Source organism: Meleagris gallopavo, chromosome Z (assembly GCF_000146605.3).
Source record: "Meleagris gallopavo isolate NT-WF06-2002-E0010 breed Aviagen turkey brand Nicholas breeding stock chromosome Z, Turkey_5.1, whole genome shotgun sequence".
In the NCBI taxonomy this organism is placed as follows: Eukaryota; Metazoa; Chordata; class Aves; order Galliformes; family Phasianidae; genus Meleagris; species Meleagris gallopavo.
In genome coordinates, this window is record NC_015041.2 from 9,034,380 (window position 1) to 9,046,915 (window position 12,536).

General features: G+C 38.5%; 1 protein-coding gene across 3 annotated transcripts in view; it reads right to left on the minus strand.

The window, feature by feature from the left end:
* The window catches only part of ADAMTS12 (ADAM metallopeptidase with thrombospondin type 1 motif 12), a 171,918-nt gene that overhangs the window by 50,020 nt on the left and 109,362 nt on the right, over positions 1–12,536 (minus strand). For all 3 annotated transcript variants that reach the window (XM_010725311.3, XM_019610350.2, XM_019610349.2), the window contains 4 exons: positions 10,494–10,586; positions 10,137–10,282; positions 9,138–9,307; positions 1,901–2,034 (listed from right to left, as the gene is read on the minus strand). In XM_010725311.3, the coding sequence (XP_010723613.2) occupies positions 1,901–2,034; positions 9,138–9,307; positions 10,137–10,282; positions 10,494–10,586 (543 nt within the window). The remainder of the gene's footprint in view (positions 1–1,900; positions 2,035–9,137; positions 9,308–10,136; positions 10,283–10,493; positions 10,587–12,536) is intronic.

A 12,536-nucleotide genomic window follows, 5' to 3' on the forward strand; every position in this document is an offset into this window, starting at 1 on the left:
TTATACACTGGATAATTTGCAAGGGCCAAGAGAATCAGCACTGGAGTCTGAACTCACTTTCCACTTGAAGATACAAATCACGGAATTGCCAAGTTGAGTAGGCAAGCATTCAGTAAACCCCAGATAATTAAAATGAGGCACCTCAATTCACATTTAGTCATCTAATTAAGAACAATTTAATGTCCATTCTGAGCAAAACCATGGATATTTAGTAAGATCAGCTGAATTTAGGAGATTTAAGTTCTAGGTTGAATATGAGTCTGTCTATCTTTTGTTTTTACATACAAAGAGTTTGAACTTCTTGCTTAAATAACAGCTGCTTTGCAAACCAAGCATTATTTTAATAAAAATGAGAAGCACTTTTATAAGATGTAGACTTGAAAGCATTATGAGACACTGCTGTTAATATTTCCTAACGTTCCCACATTATTATAAACATGTTACTATTGGAGTGCAAGAATTATATACCAGACTAGTACTCTTAAATGCATTTCTAGATTTTCTCACCATGATCTATAATGTGGGTACTGTGTTTAGCTAGCTGGACTAAAATATCAGTGAATAATATTGAGAGGTACTTGAAAATTCTTCTCCTCAAGTGTAATGCAGGGCTCCTATTACAGATAAAAGCACACTGTCTTACAGAAATAAGAGCTATTTGGGTAACCTATTCATCACTGGGTATCATTTGTGGCAGTGGCATGATGATATTTTTCACTCCACGATTCCGACTCCAATTAAATCTGATGCAGTAGCTGACATATGAAAGGCTGACAAAACCATGTTCACTGGTAGAGACTGTGCTTTGGAGGAAATTTTTTAGAGACACTGTGAGCCCTAAGAATCAGTATATCTGGTATTAGAAACTGCAGTTAAAATAACTTTTCCTTTGAACTCTGATTTACCATTACGTTATTTCTGATAAAGGTATAAATTTGAATTGTCACAGGAAAGGTTAAATACAGAAAACATACAGAAGCTATAATGAGCCATAGTGACCTCAATTTATTTGGTGTGGAAATCAGAAAATTAAAACATAACAACACAAAGACAGCCTTCCGGATTTAGAGCTTTCCATCTTCTTTGTGAGGTTCAAAAGCACTAACACAATATGCAACATTATCATACTTCAGTATGTAAATCTTTGTTTCCAGCTGGCTTGAGCTGCTCGATCACCATTATAGTTAAAAGAGCATTCCGGCTCTCAGCAAAGCCAAGTAGAATCTCTCCACTGTGAATTTGAACAGAATCTCAGTAACTCCCTCTCACAAATGCATGTCCTGCAAGGAAAACTTGTAACAAACTTTGTGTTGCTCTTCTTTGAAGCACAGTAGCTACTAAAGTGCAGAACATGCTGAGAACCTTACATTTATTCTTCAATAAACAGAAGGTTACTGAACTACATGCTGTGTGTTTGCTAGTTAACTCGTTGTACCACATTATTCAATTTACTGTTGTAAAAGGAAATTATTTTTATTATCTTCAAGAACAAGCGCCTGGTCCTATTACAAGTCAGCTCACAACTGTTATATAGCACACTGAACTGAATTTTCAAAATCAAACCATGTAGCAGAGATAACAGTTGTAACTCTAAAGCTATAGTTCATGAAAATCACCAGAAACAGGCTTTTTTAATATTATTAAAGTAGACGAAAAAAAGATGAGTTTGAAGGTACCAGAAGAAATCACGCTAATGGACTTGCTAAAAATGATAGAAATAACTCTAATGTCTGTTCAGAAAAGCTCTATCTGTGAATTTATTTCCATGAGCATTAAAGATGGAATCAAATGAAGTGCTTCACATGGATCTTGCAACAAAACAAAACCTCAAAGCATTATTTTTTTCCCCTTAACTGTATTAAAAAATTTAGAGAAAGAAACATGCAAACATACCCAATACCTTACACATGCCATTAATACAGATATCTCGGCTGTGCCTTCCTTCAAAGCAGGGAGTACCATCAATGACTGCATCCAACATCTTCTCTGAAAAATGGCGATCTATTGGGCGACAGTGGAGCTCACACGGGTTAGCTGAAAGGAAAGTGAAATAATTTCTCAGAAAATATTTCAGCACGACATGGGAATGTAACGTACAGGGAATAACAGCGTGTTTTCCTTCTACCATCCACTCACTTTCTCTGGCATTTATTGACAAGTAATGGCATAATTAGAAGCGATTAACAAAGCCACAACACTAATGCTAACAGTGTAAGAGGCCTGATAGATGCAACTAGCACAGAGAATAGCTGGAGCCTAGTGTCCTCACACCTCCACACATTCCCTCGCTGATATATTAATGCCCAACTGAGTCGAGCAATAATGAGATCTCTTTTCTGCGAAAGAGAAAGTGACAAGAAACCAGCAGAACCAGCTGTCATCAGTGAGGGGAAAAGAGGAACCAGGGAGTAAGACTGTGAAAGATAAGCAACTGTTTTTCATCAGCTGATGACTGAGTGATTTCAGGTATATTTTACAACTTCTGATCAGTGCCGTCAGCTTCTCTCAGGGAAGCAATGAAATGACTGCTTCTCATCTTCTGCATGTCAGTCAAGGGTCATATCACTGCTTATTTTCAGATATTTGCTGGAAATTAATAAATTATTTCAACCACTCCACTTTTTTTCCTGCTTGGCAATTTATGAAATAGAGATAACTTTGGTAGTTCTGACAGATCCAGGCTGTTCTTGCATAGATGAGCAACAGGAAAAACTGTGCGAAAGCAATCTGTGGGTCACTAAAACAAGATTCTCCACAACAGCCCAGCTTAATTCTAGTCTATGCATGAATTTAGAAGAGCTAAAGAAAAACAACAGAGAACAACAAGAGTCCAAAGAAAGACAAAGAATTTTATAGGGAGCGGCTAAGGAAACTGGGACTGCTCTGAGGAGGCTCAGGGGAGACTTTATCACTCTCTACAACTGCCTGAAAGGAGGTTGTGGTGAGGTGGGGGTCGGCCTCTTTTCCCGGGTGTGACTGGATGAGAAGTAATGGCCTTAAGTTGAGCCACGGGAGTTCAGGTTGGATATTTGGAAGAATTTATTTTCAGAGAGAGTGGTAATGCACCGGTACAGGCTGTCCAAGGAGGTGGTGAAGTCACTGTCCCTGGAGGCATTCAAGAAACTTGTAGCTGCGGCTCTGAGGGACATGGTTAGTGGTCATGGTAGAGATAGGTTGATTGTTGGATTAGATAGAGGTCTTCCTGACCTTAATGATTCTATGAAATATAAATCTGCCTTGTGTCACAGATATTGCTTCTTTGAAAGTGGAAACTTTGGAACTCGGGCTTAAGAGAGTCCAAGGATATAACTTCGGAAAATAAGATATATAAATAGAAGATGAGTTAGAACTGAAAACAAGGTCAAAGCCAAGAAAAACAATCTCTGCCCTTATATTAATCCCTTAGAAAGCCTCCAGCACTGTCAGAGCTATGTAACTGAGAGAAAAGCTTTCCATTGCCATATCCATGAGGGATGGCAGCTGGGGAACTGTCCTGAGCCCCTGTTCTATTCCAAGACCCTGATCAAGCCGAATGCCACAGCAATTTGCTCATGCTCAGCAAAATAAAATACTTTGCACAGCAAAGCAATAATTGTTAAAAATGTCAGCTTTGGGAACTTTATAGGACCAATTTTGAGCCATTTTAATAAAATCACTCTGGGTGCTACAGAGGGGCCTCTACAGAGATCCTGTATCAACAGCCAACAAAAGTTGCTCGCTTTCCTGCTCTGAAAGCTATGCAGGGTAACTATAAATGGATATCCTAGCTGATGAATTTGTTTCCCTTTCCTCCTTTGATGATCTTGCTTTTGTCATACAAAGAACTGCATTCAAAATTGAAGGAGTTTCTAGTAATGAGAAAAATTCAATTTTTTGCTAATGCAAAGAAACCAAATCATTTCCTTTAAAAGGATTTATGCTTTTCAAGGGGGAAATTGACTTTTATAGCTCTGATTTGTACAGCACCAATATACACACAGCACCATGCTGTGCACAAAACTGGGATCAGCTCCTGGCCCCAGGGTTCTTGCAATGCCAGCTCTGACTCCTGCAGAAGCTGAGTTCTAACTATTGATCTCATTCATGTAAACAGAATTTCTGTGGAACTGGGACCCAGAAACTAAAAAAGAGGATCCACTAGGAAATCCAAAGCCTTAATGAGGAGCTTTGTCTTTTTCCTCTTGTCAATAGAGCTAAAATGGTGCCTAAAAACTGACAAGAGTGACATGTTTGTGTCATCTCAAATTAAAATGCCTTCATAAAGAAAGTGCAATTGAAGGATTAGTGGCAGAGGAAACACATGGACTAAGGTTAAGAAACAGGAGGAAATCAAGTTGATAACGAGTCATGTTCAAGAATATTAGCAGAGATGGAGCTATAAGTCTCAGACAAGAACATAAAGTTTGTAAACCTTATCAGTCCTCAGCCCCTCTGCTGTTAGACATAACATCTGTCACATTTATTTTACTTTTATCTAGAGTAGTCTTTTTGCTTTCTAATTCGATTTCTTTCATACTCTGAAGTTTGCTTCACTTTGTTTACCTTCTCAGTGCACCGTTTTTTAACAGCACAGCACTGTAGTCACTATGTCAGAAGACTTCCAGTTAGCCCATGACTTGCTCAAAATTCATCCTGACACAGATTTTACGTAATGCCATTTCAGTTTTACACTGTTCAGAATAAAATATGTGAAGTGCTGATCAGATATCTGTATCTCCTCCCAAAATGTATGTTGGCATAACAAGCAGAATGATATCCACTTCCATTTCAGAAATCAATCAGCAAGAAAAAGTGCTGACATAATCCAGTCACAATGATGCTCTAAGCATACAGCTCAGAAAGAGTTTGAAGGGAAAGACAGTCTTTCTTGACAAGCCAAATAAAAAACTAAAAACAAATAATAAGCAAACTTCCAGACTTGCAAAGCCTCATAATTCAAAGAAGGGCTTTCTAGGCCTCAAAGCTTTCCTGTTTTCCCTAACTGTAGTAATTGATCTAAAAATAGATCCTAGACACCTGTACCACAAACCTTGTGTTGCTTTTCTTCTTGTCAGTTTTCTACTGAGTCCCATTGGAAACTAGAGGATGTAACTCTGTCCCCAGAAACTCACTCTTATTCAGTAAGAGTGTTCTCTTAAACTATTATCTTATTTTATCTGCATAGAAGGCTGATTAGGGCACCACTGAAGAAATTATTCAACCACTGTATTAGCCTTTAATTTTCTGAAGTTATTTACTCATCTATCATTATCATTTTTCACATCTGAGCCCAGGAACCTACTGAAGTATCAGGACTGCATTGTTTTAGGACTTTAAATAAACTACATCAGAATCAGTCAAAGTCCTCCAAAAGTCTAATGTTTTAAACAAGAGGCGGATACAAATGTAGAAAGGTGTTTTATCTTCTATTTGCAGTTAGAGAACTGACACTAGGAAAATGGACTACCTGACATGACTAAAATGCAAAGACTGGCACTGAATTCACATCTTTTAAATCCTACATTAGCCCTCAGGGGGAACAAAAAAAAAAAAAAGACTAAAGTTAGATCAGTGCAAGCATCAGGGTTGCTCCGATAGAAATCTTCAAAGCAGCTGGTTTAGTTTCTATTACTTTGGCAGATTTGATTAACTCATGATGAGGCTTTAAAAGGGCTGTCATCTTTAAGGAATTTTTTAAGCCAAAATACACAGAAAATCTTATAATGCTACAAAATACAATGAGCATACAGATGAAATACTAGATCCAACTGTTAAACACACAGTAATGAACACCTGGGTAAAACCATGTCAGTTATACCCCGGTTTACCCATTCCTCCACATAGGATCGAAACCACTTTGACTGCTCCAGCCTAGACTGTTTTTAAATTGTATTAATTATAATATTAATTTCTCAAACCATCTAGGTAACCAGAAATAAAGAACTTGATGTGTAACCTAACATGCTTTTTTACTATTCTGGTTGCTAATGCTTGTTCTGACTTCCACAGACATGAAGAACTGCTGCAGTCTGCACTTTGGTTCTATTTATACTACCTGAGTTGAGGATGTCAGAACTGATTATGAAGTACAATTACACGAAACTTGATGTCAAACTCAAGTGTGAAAGCAGAAAAGTTACATTCACACTGACTTAATAAGACCACAGGGTCTTGCTTTTAAACTCAGTTAAAAGGGCTTTATAGCTTCCGATCCCGTGCAATACACCTGTTGAAACTCCTTTCAAATAGCTTACATTTAATTCAACCTCTTTTCTAGAGCAATACTTGATTTTTAAAAAACTTTTCCTTTAAACTGCATTTTTTTACTTGTTTGTCATTCACACTGCTCTTCTGTGAACCTCTTCCAGATTGTCTGTGTCATTCTGGCAGTGCATTGGCACTAGTTGGACGTAACACATTAGCTGAGGTGCCTTCAATGCTCAGCTGCCCAGAAAAATTGCATCTTCTGTTTTATGCACACTGCTCACATCCTGCGCCAAGAATATCATGCTGTTTTGAACCGCGACAGGATCTGTCATAGAAGAATATCAGATGTAATGGAATCCCAAGCTTAAGAGTTTTCTTTAGTAGACCTTGACTTAGTTATAATCAGAATAGGGCTGAGAAAGCAAGACAGCAGAGCTGATTATAAATCCTAAAATTCAGGAATATGACTTTTTTCCCCCTGTATTTATCAGAATGGAATTCATATTCACCAAGTGTAAACAGAAAAACATGAAGATAACCAGAAAAGAGCATATTGCCTGCTCAGAGTAGAAATACAGAATGGGAATGTTTCTCTTATAGCTGAATCACAAGAGTATGAATGCTGGAAGTGTCATTTTAATGTGACAGAGAAGGATGTGAATAATATGACTGCCAGAAGATGATAAGGTCTCAATATTTTTTTTCCTCTCCCTCACAAGGAATAAAAGAGGTGGTCCTCCACTTCTGAAGCCGCTGTCAATGTGAGTTTGTGGGAAGTCAGAATTGGATAAGGAAATCCAAAACAAAGAAAATTAGAAAATACAATCATCAAGCAGACAAAACATGTTAAAGAAAAGGTATTTTATCACATTAACCTAAATTGGTGCTCCAAAAGAAAATTTAATTCCAAATCAATGGCAACAGAAATAATAACTTGCACTGTTACTGAGACCCTGTGAGTATCAACAGATCTTATGTGACACACAGGCATGTTTTGGAAGAAATATGAGATTTTCAATAGTTTAGCTACATAACTCCTACCTGCCAGTACATGAGATGATCCTGGCACTGACTGAGAACAGAAAGTTGTTTACATAATTACTTTTGTCACTTCAATGTAAAACTCAAACTGACTCAGTGACTTTAAATCCCAGGTAGCTATCAGGTTCAGATAAATGTAATTTGTGAAAAGGTAGGAAATAAATGGATGTGGGCTCAGCATGATGGCTAGAGAAGTTGCTTAGTGCCAAATTCTGCATAAAGTATCAATGCAGGGACCTGAATCAAGCAATTCAGAAAATACCCTGACCAGAGCCACTGTATGCTTTAGTCACATTTGAACCTTAAAGTCCTCTTCAAGTTGAGACTCTTAGGGGTACTCACATGCTCTAGTGTGAGCAGATGGGTTTCTGTGCTCCACAGTAAATCTAAAGTAAATCTGTGCAAGCCCCTAGGAGTCTAAAACTCATTTAAAACAGGAGGAAAAATCTCCAAGTATTTATAACCTCAAACATAATTAGTCTAGGTAACAGCAAAGTATCATTCACTCCTTTTCTTCCTGTTTGCTTGTTAAAGCTACGTGTTGCATACTGAGCTATTCATAAGAAAATCTTTGTTCTTTTATAAGGGTACAATTTACACAACGTAAAAAGACATTAAAGCAGTGTTTAATTAAGTGACAATGACTAGAATAGGGTTATTGAAACTATGAAATCAAAGATGCAAGGGTTCATCCACCATTTACCCTTTTCTAGAAAAATGAGGGAACACAGAAATTACCAGCATCTAAAAAATTTCTAGCTATGGTTTTCATCTCAACTAAATGCTTTCACACAAAAACTAGTATATCACTCAGGGTTTGGGAAATCTTCAAAACATTTTCTTTTACCCTTATTTCACATGTACAGGATGAGAGAATTGAAGATGACTGATAGTAAAACATAAGCCAAAACCTTCTTGGGAGCATGCTTAATGTAGGTACAGAATGTCTGAAAATTCTTTAAAACTGGATGATATTAATTTAAAGGCAAACAGAAAACTTGAAAGTACAGAAGAAATTGTCCACTCTGGAGCAACCCCAGTACCAATAACAAGTAGATTTTTATACCTATTCAAAACTCTGAAGTAGGACCAACAAAATCTGCAGAAGAGAAGGAAAAAAGACCAGACCAGACCAGACTAGAGTAGAATATAATAAAAGCAATTGTAAGAGACTTAAATAAAAGATCAAGTCCAACTGGCTGACCACTTCAAAATTACAAGCTGAATTTTGAGCTTCACTTTTTCTTTAAAGAAGAATTACACAGATAGCTTCTTCTGTTTACTCCTTAAATTTCTACATAAACCAGATTCAGGTTTCAAGGCATTAACTACTGCCTCTATACTTAGTAACTAGATGTTACAAAGCAAATGATAAGGCAGATGCATCACTCTTGTCTCTACAATACAGAGCACTTCATTACTGAACCTGCTGAGGAAGTATTTAATCACTGCGGTGCCAGGCACACTTATCACAAATACCCAAGTTTGGAAATACTAAGTAAGTATTTGTGTGGCTGAAAAGCTCTGCTTATTAGGTGCCATGATGCCTGTGGGACTAAGCATGCAGTTCTACCCCATGACACTGTACTTCTTTTTCTAGAATTGACAGTGGGAAAAACAGTTCACGTCTATCACAACTACTTAGCATAGGTATGAGTTCAACAGCTGTTACGAATGTTGCATCTTTTCAGGAGCCAGTCTGTTTGTGCTCACAGTCAGTATTGCTAGAGCTCTACAACAGTACCTGTATGCCTTTGTATAAACACAAAAGGCATACCTGTTGGTTGAGACACATAAAATTTTTCTAAGTACTTAGAGGACTTTTAATTGAGGAACTTCTGAACTTAAATATATGCTTTCCATAGATCTGTAAAATTATACAAGAAATTTAAAAATTCACAACTTAGTACCTGTGTTATAAACTGGCACCCAATGGTAAAACTCGTTTTGGTAGGGAACTGTGTCAAACTCAGTGCACTGCATCTGACGAAAAGTTGGCAAGCCTTTCCGACAGGGGCTAATGTTACACACACGATAGCGTTTCCTTTCTCCGGTGCAGTAGTCTCCTCCAAACTGTGGTCTACAAAAAGAACATTGAGACTGGGATGTAATATTGGGAGAAAAGTAGTTTCAAACAAGCAATGACTTTCAGGTTCCAGTGAGATAGCAAAGTGAATCAGAAACCTTTATAGGATAAACATACCTTTCACATGTACAAACACTTGAACACACCAGTATGAAATATAAGGATCTAGAGATACCCTGTATCTTGGTACAAGCAGGAAGAAGTGCTTGTATGCTGCCCAGCTAAGCTCATGACCAAATTGCTTTATCAAACAATCTTCTCTAAAACACTGTATTTTCCAGACTGTTTGACAGTTCTTCCAGAAAGATCAAGTGATTTTTCAAAATTAGATGTAGGGTCCTCATGAACTCAAGTACGTATTAGAAAACTCTGCCAATCACGTTCTGCACCTATCAGTTCATGTATATAAAGCTGAAAACAAAGCTGATGACTAACACAAAACATGAAACGAAAGTCCTTGATTCCCCACAGGAACAGAATGCTACCTATTGTTCCCATCCTTTCCATGAATATTTACTTATTCATGACAGTAGTATTAAATTAACATTTGTAGCATTCATGCAAAGCCTGCATGCAAAATAACAGGATTTTTTTTATTTCCTGTAGAAGTAAGCTCCAGGTAAGGATTAAATAATGAGATAATGATTGTATAAGGTGAGCCAAGTGAATTTCTCACAAGTATGCTTAAATGGGGAGATGAGGTTCAGTCTGTTTTGCTGCGGCACCCAACGGCAAACCAGAGTCACATAGAAATGTCTCCTACATCCTAAGTACCACAAAGATCTTGAATAAAAGGCGTGAAAAGACTGTGTACTCAGCTTACTCTGGGTTATCACACGGTCTCTCTGCGCTCTGAACTCCTGCCCCACAGGTCCTTGTGCAATGGGACCAGGATGACCAAACACCCCATCCACCGTGGATTGCTTCTGGAGTTTTCCCTACTGTAATGCACTCACCAGAGAAGCACCACTGAAGAGAGAAGAGAAATGATAAACAGGACTATTGCAACACAGAAAAATGTTACATTAACTGCTTGCTATTTCAATTTCCGAAGATTGACAACTTCAATGGAAACTGAAAAGCAGATATCAAAGGGTGACTTTCTTTTACAGTTAAACAATAGCAGAGATTCTCATGGTTTTTCTGCAAACATTTTGCAGGCACCAAACCTTGCAGTCACCTTGTTTTCTCCACACCGAGTTCCATCTGCAGCAGCATCCAGCTTAGAGCGGCAGGAGCCTTTCACTGAGCACCAGAGTGTTTGGCAAAGGTTCTGGAAAAGAAAGAAAACTGCTGCAATATGAGGCAGAGCTCAAGAACTCCCATGGCTAAGAGCTTCAAAATATTTCCCATAGTTTTGTACATCAATTTACCAAATCTTATAAAGGCTGCGTTTCCAGAGACATGTTCAGAGTTTTCCACAAGTTAGGACACACCAAGAGTCCATCTTCAGGCACTCTTCGTTAGTGTACAAGGAGGGACTCTGACAAATACCTCACAGTGAATACTTTCTGTCAAGCCAATTAACTATTGTGAGTTTAAATATTCTCCTCATTGGCTGCTCACCTTCCAGCTACATATAGGAAAAACTACAATGTTTGGGAACTACTGATTATAATGAAGGTGAACAGAGTCTATTATTTTCACATTAAAAGTACAATGCAATATATGTGGTATTTTTATTGCTGCTTGCTTGTAAACAGTGAAATCAAAGGTTACTTAAGCCTGTCAGATAGGTGAAAACAACATCATGTCTACAAGTGTAACAGCCATGCCAACATTCATAAGCTCCCAAAATCTGAGGAAGAGAAAGAGGTCTCTTAAAAAAGCCAAGCAGTCACTGAGGTGGTATCTAGAAAGCAGGCCAGGGTAACTGGCTATAAAAAAACAACTGGTAGCCTGGGAAGAATAGGGGGTCTAATTGGTGATCACTGGCGTACTAGCAAGGTCAGAAGCTGGTGCCATGCAATTCCGCATCAGTAAAGCACAAACTTAAGCTGCTGTTCCACACGCAGTGGTCAGCTCTCCACAGATGGAACAGACATCCCCAGAGTCAAAGATAGCAGGTAAAAAATCATTGCAACAACATTTTAACAAGACCTCTTCAAACACGCAGAACTATTCTCTGAGGAAAGACATGAGGCCAATTTTCCCTTGACAGAGGTGCTTAATGTATCTCTGGCACTCTTTCCTCAATTCACATACACACAGGCTTGTCTTTTAGTTGACACACAGGAGTCCCATGTGCTTAGGACATCCAGAATGAGCAGGGCTTTGTGTGGAAATACATTTCCAAGCCAGACAAACCAGAGGTGTAAAAGAAACTGCAGTCCCAATTGGGACAGCAGAAGTAAAAGCTGAGGGATTCTGTGCTAGGTTTTGTCTGAAGGTGTTTTATTGCAGAGTTAAGTGCTGGGATCAGAGTTCAGTTGCCTATGGGATCCTCAAAGTAAAAAACATTCTGGGCTTGAGAGCCAGGACAGAAATTGGAGACTTGGGAAAATGGAGTTCCAATAAGCTAGCAACAACATTTGGCTGAGATTGAAATAAAAATGTGGCTGCTGATTTCTGGCCTGTTTATATTTAAAACAGCAAAGCTTGGGCGTAGCCTGTTTTGAGAGAAATGCCTCTTATTTACCTTATTTATGTGTATCATACAAAACATTTCTAAGTTCTTCATATATCCAGTTAGAAATATATGTCTCTGCTCACTTAGCCGCTTCTAGGTGATATTTATTAGTCAGAGGTTGTTCTGCAGTTCCTATTTATAGTTCGAGAACACTATTGCTTTGCAACTCTTTGTGGCACTATCATTGTCAGCATGTAAAGGCAGAGCTACCCAAATGTTCAAGCTGCTTTATATTTCTTCATTATGAAATTCATCCATTATTTTTAGCTGTTAAATATAGAATATGTTTCATGCATGTGCCTAAAACACACTACTGCACTGTGCTTCAAATGCCAGAGAAAGAATCAAAGAAACACAGGATATTCTGAGTTGGAAGGAACCCACAAAGATCACTGAGATCACCCCCAGGCTCCACACAGCAGCACCAAAACCCAAACTGAGGACAATGTCCAAAAACTCTGTGAGCTCCAGCAGCTCAGTGCCATGCCCACTGCCCTGGGCAGGCTGTTCCATGCCCACTGCCCTCCGGTGCAGAGCCTTTCCCCAATCCCCGGCCCTCCCCTGGCACAGCTCCATGCCGTTCCCTCAGGCCCT